The sequence below is a fragment of the Oreochromis niloticus genome, linkage group LG11 (genome assembly GCF_001858045.2).
Source record: "Oreochromis niloticus isolate F11D_XX linkage group LG11, O_niloticus_UMD_NMBU, whole genome shotgun sequence".
Lineage (NCBI taxonomy): Eukaryota > Metazoa > Chordata > Actinopteri > Cichliformes > Cichlidae > Oreochromis > Oreochromis niloticus.
In genome coordinates, this window is record NC_031976.2 from 11,858,809 (window position 1) to 11,873,661 (window position 14,853).

The 14,853-nt window shown below is 37.6% G+C and overlaps 1 protein-coding gene across 2 annotated transcripts; it reads right to left on the reverse strand.

The window, feature by feature from the left end:
• Positions 1-507: 507 nt before the first annotated feature.
• On the reverse strand, positions 508-12,532 carry LOC100690729 (sulfotransferase family cytosolic 2B member 1). Of its 2 annotated transcripts, XM_013270462.3 has the most exons (8): positions 12,327-12,532; positions 10,057-10,265; positions 9,784-9,910; positions 9,601-9,695; positions 9,077-9,257; positions 8,877-8,957; positions 4,789-4,855; positions 638-705 (listed from the first exon to the last, which is right to left on the reverse strand). In XM_013270462.3, the coding sequence occupies exons 1-7, from the start codon at positions 12,460-12,462 to the stop codon at positions 4,797-4,799; spliced, it is 888 nt and encodes a 295-aa protein (XP_013125916.1). In that variant the 5' UTR covers positions 12,463-12,532; the 3' UTR covers positions 638-705; positions 4,789-4,796. The 2 variants fall into 2 exon arrangements, with proteins under 2 accessions (XP_003443727.2, XP_013125916.1); XM_003443679.5 differs by lacking the exon at positions 4,789-4,855 and having other exon boundaries at positions 508-705.
• Between the last annotated feature and the right edge of the window lie 2,321 nt (positions 12,533-14,853).

Consider the following 14,853-nt stretch of genomic DNA (forward strand, 5'->3'; position numbering starts at 1 on the left):
ATGCACTGTATGCTATCACTGGTCTATCTGCAGATGTCTACAGCAGGCTATATGACCCTAGGGAGGGCTGGCGGCATGTGTCTTATAAAGACAACAGCAGGATATTTTTGTAGACAACCACTTGTTTAACTTGTTTTTTTTGGGGGGGGGGGGGGGTGGCAGCTGTTTCTTATATATAAAAAGAGTTGCAGCAAACTCTTTTTATATCCAGTTTTTCTGCAGATGAAAGAAGATATAATGCAGTAATTGGTGAGCTTATGGTATTGATACTGCCTTGGGGTACTTAGCCATCACATTTACATCTATTCCAGTTAATTGCTTCTGCTAGATGTTATTTCAAAGCAACTTTGTCCAAATTATTTTGGGACATTTCAGTGCCAAAACCAGTTTTGTCATTTTTAGGCTGGTCAAAAACACCTTTAATGAAAAATCATTTGATTAGTGTGAGCAGTGCTCCGGGTGATCGAAGTCAACAGACTAAGGAAGACTATGCTGGCTGCTTGTCGCAAACTTTATTAAGATTACAGGATCTTCTAAGGGACTATTGGTTATCTTGTGTACTGTATGCTGTGTGTGTGTCATCAAAGCAGGATAGCATCCTGTGGGCAGCCCAGGGCAGGACCAGCGGGTACAAGGCGGCAGCGAGGTGGGTGTCCTAGAGCACATCATCTACTTTCTCAGATCCACACACACCCAATTCTTCCCCTGGGGACAAAAGGCCACCATGTAATTGAAATAGTGTCAGAACTCTGGGGAGAGGCCTATGTTCACATGCATATGTGCACACACACAGAAGCTGTTCCAGAAACTACTTTAACTTAGAGATTAATGTTTTGTAACTATGTAAAAATAAAAAACATCAGAAAAAAAACCCTGAAGGACAATAGGCAATGATTAAGGAGAGTGCATCAACATTTTGTTAAAGTAACTTAGTAGTTTGAGTGAATGATTGCTAAAGTCTATGTTTGCATTTAGCAGATACAGAGGAAAAAAATGTCTCACAAAAGTAAATATCAGAAAATAAACTTAGAACTCTTGAGCGATATGGACAAATATGTATTAAGTTCATTCTTAAATGATAGTCACTGTTGGAAAACTTGACAAATTAAATGTTCCTTCCACTGGACAATGCAGGACATAACTGGAGTGGCTCAATCATGTTTTATGCCAACGGAAAAACAAAACGTAGGCCAAAATGAAAAAGTTACAAATATGAACATACTATTAGTTTTGGTTTAGTCAGGAAGAGGGCCCATCATGTGGCGAAGATGCTGAACGTGTATGCGTGCACGTACTGCAAACAACCCACAGGCTGCATGGGACAGAGTGGCAGTGGTATGAAATTAAGTTATAAAGAGAAGATAATTTTTTTTGATTTATTTAAAAAATACACACATTTATATATTTATATCAAACTCTATTTTTATTCTTTAGTATTTACACCAAAGAATAAAAATAGATTCATTAAATAAACAGGAACAGAAATTAAGTCTATTTTATGATGACTAGTAAGATTGTACTGATTTGTGGAACCAAATTAATAGAAATTCAATATCTAGTGTTGTTTGAGTTTTTGATGATTAATGAACTTATAACTGGTAATAACATGGTAACATGTTATGCACAATTTAGAAAATGAAATGTGCAGTATTATGCATAAAATGGTTTTGTTGGTTAAATATTTCATTTGTTTTTTGTTTTTTTTGTTTTTATTAAAAACTTGAAAAAGAAACTCTTTAACTCAGAGTTTCTCTGTAACAAAATCTGTTACTGTGTAGAGCTGATAGAAGTTTGGACCGATTTGGTTTATTCCTTTATATATAAAAATGTTGTATTAGTGTTGTCTGTGTTCTGTTCTGTAAGCCTTCTTTTGCACAATGTTATTAATATTATTATATATTCATGTGAGTTGGTTTGCACAGTTCCGCAATAAATACATTTTTGTCACGTTCAGCTCACTTGAGTTTGGCTTCTTTTACTTTGCCTTGCTCGTGGAGGCCCCTGAAGTGCAAATAACAAGACCAAAATATGCAAATACACAAAAACACATAACAAATATATATAACAAAACACAAAAGGTTTAAGAAAACAGATTGAAAACAGTAGAAACACACGCACACACAATGGTATTTTATTTAATAAAAAGTTTCATTTTGCAAAATGATTTCTTGTTTCTTTTGTTTTTCTTTTCATGTTTGTGATTTTATTGTTTTTCACGCAGTTATATTAGAGGGCACAAAAGTATCATGATGAGCCACTGTGTCTGTGTTTTATGAGGAGCTGGTTACTGTGCTTTGTTCATGAGGATACTTGGCTGCCATCTACTGGTTGAGTCAAATCATTGTTAAGGAAAGTAATAATTTGGAGCAACAGGTTTTGGGGGGGGGGGATTGCTTTTAAATATAAGAATTTTGACTCAGTTAACAGTAAATACTTGATCTGAAGTAGCTGACATATTGACTTAGTAAAGAATTTAATTGTTCCAGATCTCTCTCTCTCTCTGTGTGTGTCTTTGTTTCAGCTGGCAGTCAAAATGTCTCATCTATTACTAATTATCTCAATTTTTTTTATATTAAACTAAAAGCAGCTGATTGCACCATGATCATGAGGGCATGAATAATGCTGTGACAGTTATTTCTTTTGCATATCATTAAATTCTTTTCAAAGACCTGTAATGAAGCACAAAACCCACAGACCAAACTAATCTTCCATCAGCCCCTCAGCTACCCGGTTTGCGTGTAACACTGCTGGCCTCCGGTGTCATCTGAGATGCTTTCAGGTAGAAACTATGGCCAAAAGGACACCTCGAAGCCCTTTGAAATGTTAAGTCTATTGATACACCAAAAAATGTAAAGCACAAGCATTAGAGCGTCCAGTTACTAAGATGAACAGCATGTAGAGACCATTACTCTTCATCTGTTGCATCTTCATAACACCACAAACATGACCACTGAATTTGATTTAGTGATTATTTGAAATAATGTCCACAAGCTTTAATATCACATCTCGGTAATGTATCACTGAACATCTGTTACCATTTTAAAAAAGTTAGAAAGCTGTATAAAATGTAATCTCATAATTGTCTTATTGACAATTTTAAGAAAAATAGCTTTTAGGAACTAAAAAAGAAACAGCTGTCAAAGCACTTCTGCCAACATATTCAAAATCACTTTATTTTTTCATAAGATGCTACATTTCCTCATTTTAAACTTTTGATATGCTTAATATTTTGTAAAATATGGGCTTATGTGATTTGCAAATCATATAATTTTGTTTTTTAATTTCATTTTTGTTTTATCTGAGACATTAACATGTATATAAAATGTGAAAAATAAAGTTTATCAGCAAAAGTGAAGCTGCAAAAACCATTAGAAACAATGGGAATCAGTGTCTGCCAGACAGAACATTTTATTGCTGCTCTGAGTATTAGCAATGTGTGCTGGACTGCCAGTTGTGTCTTTTTTCCCTTTACTTAAAGGGAAAAAATAATGAACAATAATGAACAATGTAATACTGCAAACTGCTATTTGAAGGAAACACATTATCAGCAACATTATGCCTCTCTCTATCCTCACATCAAGTTGGAGTGAATCCACATTAATATGATCCTGGGCTTGATTTGTCTTTAGTTATTTCCTGTCCACATTTCCTTGTCTCTGATTGGCACCTTTGTTCCTGTTTACCTTAAGTGAAATCAAGTGATACAGATTATCATTAATAAGGACTGCACTCCCCCTCACATCTTTCACTTGCATGTGGGGTGACATGTACGGTGTGTTTGTTATATTTAGTCTTTTCATTAGGTAGTTTATTTTATTAATTAATTTATTTATCTTGCAGTAAGCTAATAACCCAAAGTCTAGTCTTTGTCCCTTTGTATTTGGGTACAGTTGTCAGAGTAGTAACTCTTGCTATAATCGTTGTGAAACAAAGATTGGAGATTGGCTAAGAGGCCCCCCAGAGCATGAGAGCCCCAGGAGGACCACCACAGGGACTATACCAGCCCACACCCAGAGAAGAGCAGAGGGGAGCCCTGGAAGGGGGTCACCCAGCCGCTATGGTGCAGAAGTCCCAAAGGCCGCCCACCCCTCAGCAGGGGCCTGACAGAGCCAGGGGGGCAGGAAGCCCCCAAGAAGCAGCCAGGAGTGAGCCCTTACACACCAAGAATCACCAGTGCACTGGTGTGTGGGGGCACCAGCACCAAAAAAAAAAAAAATAGTAGTTGCACCACCAGACTTATGAAATAAACCAGTTCAACCACATAAAAGCTTCTGAGCATTGTTGGGGTTTTGGCTAGGTGAGCTTACAGCCTCTGTAAAATCTTTAGAAATTATTTAGAGACAGACAGTTTTAAAATCATATAACCACTTAATTCAACAAGTCTATGGAAATAAAAACGTTTATATGGCTTTAAATGTGTCATAAACAGCGTTAATGTGTGTGTATTTTATTCTCTTGGTTCACTTTACGAAAAACACATGCAAGGCCATATAAAAAAAAAGAAACGATAAAGTCCAGTACTGGACTGTTTGTGTGCTTTTGAAGCCAAATCACCCAGGGCTTCTTAGATTAGACTGATGAGTATTTGAAATGTCAGCAATTCTTGGATTATTGTAGTTTCATCACTGATTAATCGGTAGTCATAAATGAAGCAAACGTTTCAGTTATCCATGCTAAAAAGTCACAAGGCTTGTTGTGATTTGTTTGGTAGACTCATCTTTGGTGATACTGACACCGATAGTGAAACGGATTAGTCCTGGAGTAGCTCAGCAAAACAGCTACATGTACCTGTGCTGCTATCCTCCAACAAATGCTACTGCTGTCATGATATCATGTGTCAGGCAGGAGATTGGACCTAAATGCAGAACACAGAGACATGAACTTGAAATGGCAGTTTCAATGCTGGAAAAACTTGTCATCAGAAATCAACTTCAAAAAAACAAACCAAAATCTCAACAGGACAACTAGACACTAAACTGTATACTGCAAGCTAGAAACTAGGAGACACAAGCAAGGGAAACAAACCAGACTGAGAGATAAACTAAGCTGCAGGAACACACAAGGTGAAAATACAGCACAGAGAGAGTACAACACAACACAAGGCATGGAAAACACAGGGCTTAAATACAAACTGGATTAATCAGGGAATGGGCGACAGGAGGGAAACACGCTGGGAGAAATTAGACCTAACGAGACAAGGGAAACAAAACTATAAACACTGTCATGAGACACAGACTTTCAAAGTAAAACAGGAAACACACGAGAGGCACAAACTTGATATAGAGCAGAGGAAACATGGAACACAGGGACAGGAATGACGACAGACACGACTGACAGGAGCAAACAAGATAATAAACATGAAGACTGAACTAAACCACTACTAATAATAAACCATGATGAAATCACAGATTAATAATAATAATAATGATAATACAGAAAACACTCGGTCACTGACCCAGGACCATGAAAATTGTGTAGTGAGGTGGTTGTGACTTATACGACTGTCTGATTTTAGTTCATTCAAATTTGTATTTAACTCATTTTTGTTCTCCGTTGGTGATCATGTAGGTCCCAAAGAACACCAAAAAGCCAAAGAAGCCTTAACCTAAAGTTGCTGTCACATTGTTTTCTACTTTGCCACGTCTGATGCCATATTAGAAAACATGTTACATGGGTTTAAATGTGAGGAATTGAAGGAACATCGAATTGTGTTAGATTGTTAGGAGTGTATGTATCATTCTTGATCCACTCCTGCACAGATCCTGTTTGATCTGTTTAGTGTTGAACCACTGCATTTTATTTGTGTGTTTGTGTGAAATTTTAACAATAAATGTACAGTGTTGTGTTGTTTTTTGTTGTTGCTTGCTCTTTTGTTACTTGTAAAATTTAAGCAACATTTCATTTTGTATTTGAGTTTTTAAAATAAATGCTGTTAAAAATTAATATATTTTCAGAATAAATTATTAATTAATTAAACAAAATGTACAAATATGTTCATTTATCTTAAAATAGATACTTTAAAAAAAGCTAACTTTTTTCCACTGTTGTCTCCCATTTTACTGTTTTGTTGTTCAATAGTTTCTAAAAGGAATGTGATTTGAATAACATTGAACATTCTTAACAGGTACTTCAACTTCTGTTTTGTTATTAAAACTGAGCGTTTAGAGGGCTCTAAAAAAATGAGTAAAGTACATATCTGGCACTGTATCAGAGAAGATGAGGTGAACATTTGGCTCAAATTTGGGCTGGATCAGGTACTACAAGACTCCTCATCTGGTACGGATCTGGTGCATTATCAGCAGATGAAGTGCACGCTACGTGGTGCAAAGTCTGTAATCGATCATGTACTGTTTAACTATATTTGTTGATTGCCAATTGCACTGAGTTCCAGCTGTACTGAGCCTTTTCTTTGTTTAGTCCAAAGTTGAGGTGAACGAAGAACAAGTGAGCAATCTAGGAGTTCAGAGAGAGTTCGTAAAGAAAATGTCCAAGAATGACAATACATAACAATAAATCTAAAATCTAGATGATCTTGTAACACATTTTCCTTTAAAGTGTATTACACTTAAAGTAATAACAGTTGATTTACATTAATAGCAACTCTAAATAAAAGCATCTCTGCTATGGCTGTGGAAAAGCCATCATCTATCAGTTAAGGCTGAGACTACATCAGATTATAAATGCTGACACCAATTTTGTTTGCCTAAAAAGAAATGGTCCTGAAAAAAAATAATGTTTTTTTTGTTTTGTTTTGTTTTTAAATCTGAAGCACTTTAACAACATATTTCAGTACATTCAGACATCAGATTTAGACCCCCAGACTTCCTGTGGAGTGTTTTCAGCTACCACACCTCTCGCACTATGGCAGCTGGGATAGGCTTGAGGGGTCTGAAAAATGCTTTTGCCATGATGTAATCTGTAATTTCCACAAAGTATGTTGATCAGTGTAATTTTCAATGATTAAACTGTAGTAGAGACGAGCAAACATAGTGGTAGATCTGAGAAGAGAGAACTTTTGTTATGAAAATGATTTTAATCTTTTACACATGATTGCATTTGAGCTTATTAAAGAGCTGTGGCTCCGGGTCAAGTGAAGGTCAGAAACTCTTGGCAGGCGTTAAGGATCAGCCAATACACGGTGAGGAGGACAGGAGCTCTGAAAGGAATGGCAACACACCTGCTTACATGACATACGCCTGGAGTGATTTTTTATCTTTTATTACTTATATCCTTTAGAGTTAAGATTTAAGTTTTTATCATTTACACCTTATATCTTTTTGAGTAAGTCTTAAGTTTCAGTTATGTTCAGTTTGAGTGAGTTTCCTTCATGGTTCGAGTGTGACATTTAGCCTAGAAATCACACAGAGTTCAGCTGTGTATGTGCACAGGCCTTATGTCTGGCTAAGATGAGAGGTGTGAGGTGAGCTGGGGTGAAGACGAGGTCATGACACATACATAGCCTACACAGCAGGCACCCACATACACACACACACTCACACACACATACACACCATAATAGATCTATTTTGGTAAGTAAGAAGTGAAGATGTGTTTTTGCTGCAAATGCAGAATTGTGCCGAGGTACTTAGAGGAAGTGCAACCGGGGTTGAGATAAGAAGCCGTACGTGGGGCGACACCGGGATGGAGATGAGATGTAATGTTCTTTAAACTATGTTAAAGTTCACGGAACATTTTGTGGTTTAAGTGACGTAAGCTGTACTTTGTCTATTTTTGCAAAAGAGGGGGCTTTGTTATTGTACTCATATAAAACTTTTGTCTAATGGTTGTAAGTTCAGTTCGATTGCTGACTTTGCCCAGCTTCGGACTCCACGCGTGTTATCAATAAATCTTTGCTTTGATCACATCTTCTGGACCAGAGTTGTTATTTGCTGGTGAGCCCTCCGTACTCCTTTTCTCCAACTTTGAACCTTAACAGGCTCTAACCAATCTGTGACCCTGAAGCAATTATAAGTTATAACGACATAAAAATACTAAAATATAACATCCTACATAAGCAGGATGTGCTGACTCCACTAAGCTGAAGACACATAATGACAGGCTGTTTTGCATGATATCGGGGATATTTTCACTCCTCTTTCTGGGCATCATTTCTGTTAAATTATGAGTCACACATATACAAACAGGTGATAACCTGTATTTTATGATTAGAAAATACCAAAGTTACAGACATTAAGTATTCACATAGTACATTTTAGTGCATGAGTTTAGACTCACTGGGCAAATTATAATTTTTGATGACTTTCAAAGTAAAATCTGAAGTAGTTAATCCATTCCCACAGGCAAAAAATAACATATTACAATAATGAAGACGTAAATAATTATTAGAGATAAAATAAGTTAAAAAGTGCTTACTAAAAAAGACAGATTTCAGCATATTATGTGAACTGGAAATAAAATAAAAACAGCAGTATAGAGGTATAAAAATCTCACTTTAATTTGTGAGGAATTCAAATGTTGCAGCAGTATTTCCTTATCAGCACAAATTGTACAATCTTTAATGTCCAGCGCTTGTGGCTTCAGATTTATATCAGGATACACTAAATATTTTGTCAAGCTAGTTTTATCTGTATCTATAAATAGTCTCCATTTAATTTAAAGCATGCCAGTCATGAGAACTTTAATGGACTCTGTGAGGCTTCTGAATCCTGGTTTAATTGGATTAGAAGACAGATGAATAAACGTTGCTATTTCTAATGCTATTTACTCATGTTCCTAATATTGAAACCATAAATAAGTTTAAGAACATTGGCTCAGTTAGCATGAATTACTTGCTCTGAAATAACAGGCCAGGATTTTTGCCACTCCTGATCTCTATGGTGGTCAATCCAGGCTCCATGGCAGAGAGAAGCTCTCACCTTCCAGCTCTTTGGAAATCACAGAGGTGAATCGGGCCAGTTGCTCTGAGCTGAAGTGATTTTTCCAGTCTCCAGCAATACCTGACAACAAAAACATGCCAAGCTGTTTTTCCATAAGCATAAAAACACCTGATGATAAAAGAAATTGATTCTGGGAAAAATCTAAAAATACACTTTTGAAGGGAGATATGGAACTTCACCTTTTCTTAGAAAAGGAGACTTGTCACTGTCCATGTACACCTTGGGGATTAGACTGAAGTTGGACATGTTGTTGTTCTGCATACTCTTGAAAGAACAATGCTCTGCTATCTTCTGAATGACTTCCTCAGTCAGATTACAGCCCAGAAAATCGGAGATATGCCTGAGAGATGCAGGCAGGTCCTGGAAGAAACACGCTTGTTATATTATGTAAAACAGTCGGTGTTTTTCAAATTTAGCTTTTAATGAAAACTCATTCTGAAGTCATTTTAAGATCATAGTTTGAAAGGTCAGGGATTTGAGTGATTTAAGTAACAGCTTCACATTTTTGGCAAGATAAAAAGTCTGGTTTTCATTAGTTGAATACTATACGTCCAAACGTAATATGAACTTTGAGGTTTTTTTTAACAACAAGAATGTTAAAATAACCTAAAGTGTTCTGTACAGTGATCTGTTATGCTTTCCTTTCATGGAAAACAATGGAAGATGTTAACAAAAGGTAAAACACATTCGTTAAGTGTTTTACCTGAACCATTTCTTCATAGGTAATGTACATGATTCTGTCTCCTAGTTCACTGTTTCGCCAGCTCTTTACGTGGTCTGTCCATTTTCCAAACATCACTGCAAATAAGAAAGACATTGGCTAATCATTTACACATGCAACCACTCTTCTACTGGTGATAATAGAAGTGCAGATGTGATCTCTGACCTTTGCCCTCAAGAAATTTATCCATGAACTCTTCAAAGGTTCCTGGATCCTCAAGGAAGCCGGCCATCTGGTGGAAGTAGTACGAAGACACCATGATGTCCTTTGGGTTCCTCATGACGTAGATCACCTACAGCAGAAAGAGTGCAAAAACATAATGAGTGTAAAGTCTCTTATAGAATAGAATAGAATAGAATAGAATGCCTTTATTGTCACTATACAGTTGTACAATGAGATACAGAGGAATGAATTGGAGATATCACACAGAGTCATTACCTTTGCTTTGGAGGTACAGAAGGAAGGGGGCATGAGGCTGTAGGGAAAATGTGAGACCAGTGCCCGTGGAGATGCCAGCTTATCCACCACCCGTGCCAGTTGTTTCTCTTCCAGCCATGGGACTCTCTCCCAGTTAGGAATGGTATGGATGGGGGTCAGATCCCCCCCATTCAGCACCAGCGGGAGGATCTCCTGCATCCAGATTGTACCTGAAGAAATAACAGTGAAATAACAGACACAATCTATATTGGAAACTATGCCCGAGCTCAGGAACCCTTCTGAGAAACAATGCCACTGAACACAGTTTGTCATTGCACCACAACTTCAAAACAACATCCTGCCCTGCATGGGAAAAAAAAAATATCCAGAAATGCTGTTGTCTTCTTTGAGGCTGACTTCATCTAACAAAGACTTAATTGAAAGATTTTCCAGAGGTCTGACAAATCACAATTTGAAAGGGTCGTCCAGATGACTCAACTTCTTTGACCAAGTAAACGTAAAGCATGTGTACTTATACTTGATGTAAATGTACCCAAAGCACAAAAATAAAAAACAGCTCTTTGAAAAACATTTCTACCAGATATTTTTGTGCTAAGCTAACTCAGCCTTATATTTGTTGCTGTTGCCTGCACTGTAGATGGGTGACTTTGCATCAACATGTAAACAGAAAAAATTAATGTAGTCCAAGATTATAGCGGGATTCAGTAGGTGGGGGAATGCTAAGATCTGTTGGACTGGTGGCATAGGGAAAAGAATCACATGAGAACAATTCCCAATGTGAGCTCCAGTAGATTTTTCTTTGAGTACATGCTGTGATCAGCTAAGGTATGCTGCTGCTCTGAGATTCACTGTTGTTCATGGATTTAGCCAACAGAGATGCTAGATGAGCTATCATGGCTGATTTCCAACTGTTACAGAGTATGAAGCTACTATAAATGTCAAGCTCAGTGAGTGGATCACTACCTACTACTAATAAAATTCCCACAACCAGCTTAAATTGTCTGTTTAACTGACCATGAAGCCTATAGTCTGCTCTCTACCAGTCCTACAAGGTGCATTATTACAAACAGTAAGCTAACTTGTTTAGCCTTAACTGCAAAGCATTTTCATGCAACCTCTGAATGGGACACAGGGAGTACACTCCAGTTTGTTTTTTTAAATAAATGAGCACATTATGTGTAATCTCTGAATTTCAAGCTCATCAAATGTCACCGAGCAGCCCTTACCTTTAGAAATAACCACTTTTCCCCCTGCTGTCCTGTCTTACAGCTGAGTATGAAGTGGTGGGAATGAGAATCAGCACCTCCAAGTTTGAGAAAGTTGGCAGAAATGACCTTTCTCTGAAGGGAGGCTGGTCTCTCCCTTAGAGATTGTGCCTCCGGTTAGAGCCGCTACTCTTCCATATTGAAAAGAGCCAATTGAAGTAGAATCTTCTACTATAAAATCATGCTGTAATAGCTGCAGTATGTGGTTTAGCATTATGTTGCTGAAATATGCAAGACCTTCCTTGAAGAAGATATTGCCTGGACAGCTTTGTATGTTCCCCTAAAACCTGTATATCCTTCTGAGACCAAGCCAGTTCATTTATGTGCTCTGTAATGGATATTTGTTTTTGGTCTATATTGTTTGACTTGTTTGAGCTACCCTACTAAGCCCTGATGTGCTCATTAGAGGAGTTCCTGGCCTTTCCAATGGTGGGTGGTCTCTTTAGGCCAAAAAGGCAGGAAATCACAGAAAAAGAGGCAGAAAATCACAGACAAAATTAAACTAAAAGTTACTTTTCAGCTCTGAAGGTACCTTTCCAAATGTGCAAGCACCCACTCTATAAGCACAGATAGCTTGCATCTTCAGAGATGCAGGCGTTAATTTGAGGAACATTTTTCTGAAACCATTCCACAACTTGTGATGCTGTTTTCAGAAAGGAACCGCTGCTTAGCGTCATTTTTGAGAAACTCTGCCTCTCTTAGATGATCTTTTTATTCCAAGTCATGTTGCTGACCTGTCGCTAATTAATCAAATAAGTTTTGAAATGCTCCTCCATGTGATTATTTCTAGTGTCACTTCCCTTTTCAGTGTTCTTTTGCCCAAATCTCAGCTTTTTTGAGATGTTTTGCTGCCATCCAAATAAATTTCTTAAATATACAGGAATAAATTCCTCTATATATAAAATGTGGAAACTAAAGCTTATCAACAAAAGTAAACCAACAAAAACCATCAGAGACAACTAGAAAAGCTAAAAAGCGACAACAGATATGAGAACAAACACATACCTGACTTCGGATAAGTGATGGCAAACACATCAGTGTCTTCCACACAGAAATTTTGGGCGTACTCCAAGCTCTCCGTGGTGTGGGCCTCCGGGGGCAGGAGGAGACCATGGTACTTAATGTACTCAGTGGCAGACATGACAGTTCTCTGGATGAGTGAGTCTTCTGTACTTTGCTCCTATCCTTCCTTAGAGACTTTCTCCTGTTACGTAGTTAGTGCCCATTCCCTGAGCACCTCCTTATTTAATAACCTAGTTGGCATGATTGGACCATTTTCCCCCCCAAGTACGTATACCTTCCTGAAAGGGAACTTTGTATTCCAAACTGGTTTTCAGTTTTAGAGGTTGAAGCCAAGACCTAATGACCACGGGTTGGTCTCAAATAGTATACTGTCTTTTTATTCGATTACTCTTGGCTTTATGTAGTAAAACTGACTTAAAGAAAAATAAAACATAAACAACCTCATGCTGCAGACATTACTGACTGCAGCATATTGCTGGTCATAGGTTTTGAAATTTTGTTGGGTTGTAACTATCAAGTTACCGGAATGTTCTCCCTTTCTGTGTCTTGACATAAAGTTGGAGTGATTCCATGTTAGTATAATGCCTGGCTTGATATGACTCACTGGGATTCACAATAGCAGCAAAGTAGCACTACAGTGTAAACACTACAGCGTTGTTCAGCAAACTCATTTAAAGCAAGTAGTGTGTGTGCATGTGTTTATGTCTGTCTGTGTTACCATTGTGCCTTTTCAACAATGACAGCTTTATTGGACTCAAGGGAAAACAAATGAGAGCGAGAAAAAAAATTGGGCCGTGTGAGCTGAACTAGCAGAAAAATGGGTGAATACCATTCGTTTTGTACATCCTCCTTTTTATTCAGTTTTTTCTTACCAAAAAACAATCCTGTGTGAAAATTATAAAAATGGGCTCTTCTCCTTGATGACCTATTTGTCCACATTTGATCTTTTTATTAGTATACTGGATCTGACTGATGTATTAATGGAAAAAGTTTCACACCAGTAGTTCTTTAGTTTATAAAGAAATACAAGTTATCCTGCATTTGGAGTGAAAGTTCAGGAATGTGTTATTCTTTGCTTGTTCCAGATACAAATTTGATTACTTTCAGATTTTTGCAGCATTCCTGGCTGCTAACTCTTTGCAGAAGACTGACTGAAATACTAAAAATTTTAAAATTTCAACGCTGAAGCTACATTACCGCATCCAAAGTTGTTGTGTTTGCATGTGTACGTCTATTGTTGTGCATGCATACATGTGATCATTCTATCTTTAAACGTAATAGCTCAAAAGGTAGTTAGTTATTACAAGAAGTGTTTGTGAACTAAAAGTCAAGAATGTGGGATACTGTTTGTCCGTGATTTGGAGAGCACAGCGCGTGCTTTGGACATGTTAGTAACATGTCCAAAATGTCAGGAGTAGTTAGTTATTACAAGAAGTGTTTGTGAACTAAAAGTCAAGAATGTGGGATACTGTTTGTCCGTGATTTGGAGAGCACAGCGCGTGCTTTGGACATGTTAGTAACATGTCCAAAATGTCAGGAGTAGTTAGTTATTACAAGAAGTGTTTGTGAACTAAAAGTCAAGAATGTGGGATACTGTTTGTCCGTGATTTGGAGAGCACAGCGCTGCTCCTAAGTGTGAAACTAAGGGAGACCTACCTTGGCACTTGTGCAGGTGAAGCCAAAGGGAAGATATGCTTCACCATATTTTCCTGTCTTTGGCTTGGAAGGAAGTTGGTTTGGAAACATATTTGGCGATGCTTCATCTCCTGCTTTGCGTTTGTGTGGGAGCCCCGTCAAAAACCTGTACACAGTGTCCAAGCGCTCTTTTTTTTTTTCTTTTCATACCGCGCCCCCCCTGCAATGGGGCGAGCCCCACACTTTGGGAACCTCTGATGTAATGTATGCTTATAATGAGCTTGTGTATGAAAAAAGTAACTTCCTTACTATAACAATAGATATGACAGAGTCAGAGAGTCAGTTATTCCACTGATAGCATGAAGGTCCTGGGTTTGAAGACCTGTGCCTTTCTGTGTTTTGGGCTGTGACAGAGTGAGTGTTTGCATATTGTGAGAGAAACAGACACTCATCAATCTGCAACGCTTTAACATTGTGTGGAGATCCTGTTTCGATGTTTGACTCTCATCTAACAAATTTAAAAATAAATAAAACACATTTCAAGTGAAAACATGATTTGATGCAACATTTGTTGGATATGGTTCATTTAAGACAGACAATTGCTTTAGTCTATCCAATGTCCTGTGTGGGCTTCCAGCCACAAGCAACACCACAGAGCGGCCTCCTACCCCTGTTGTCTGACATGTAGGAATGTGTTTGCCTTTGTCTCCAAGATACAGTTCATCATAAAATGTTGCTGTAAGCACACCTGTATATGCTAACAGCTTCAAATCTGAATAGCTGTTGCATTTTAAGATGAATATGTTTGCAAATAACCTTTTTTCTACAAAGCATAAAAAGGCAAGGCATTTTCAAGCTTTGACTTGCTCCATAA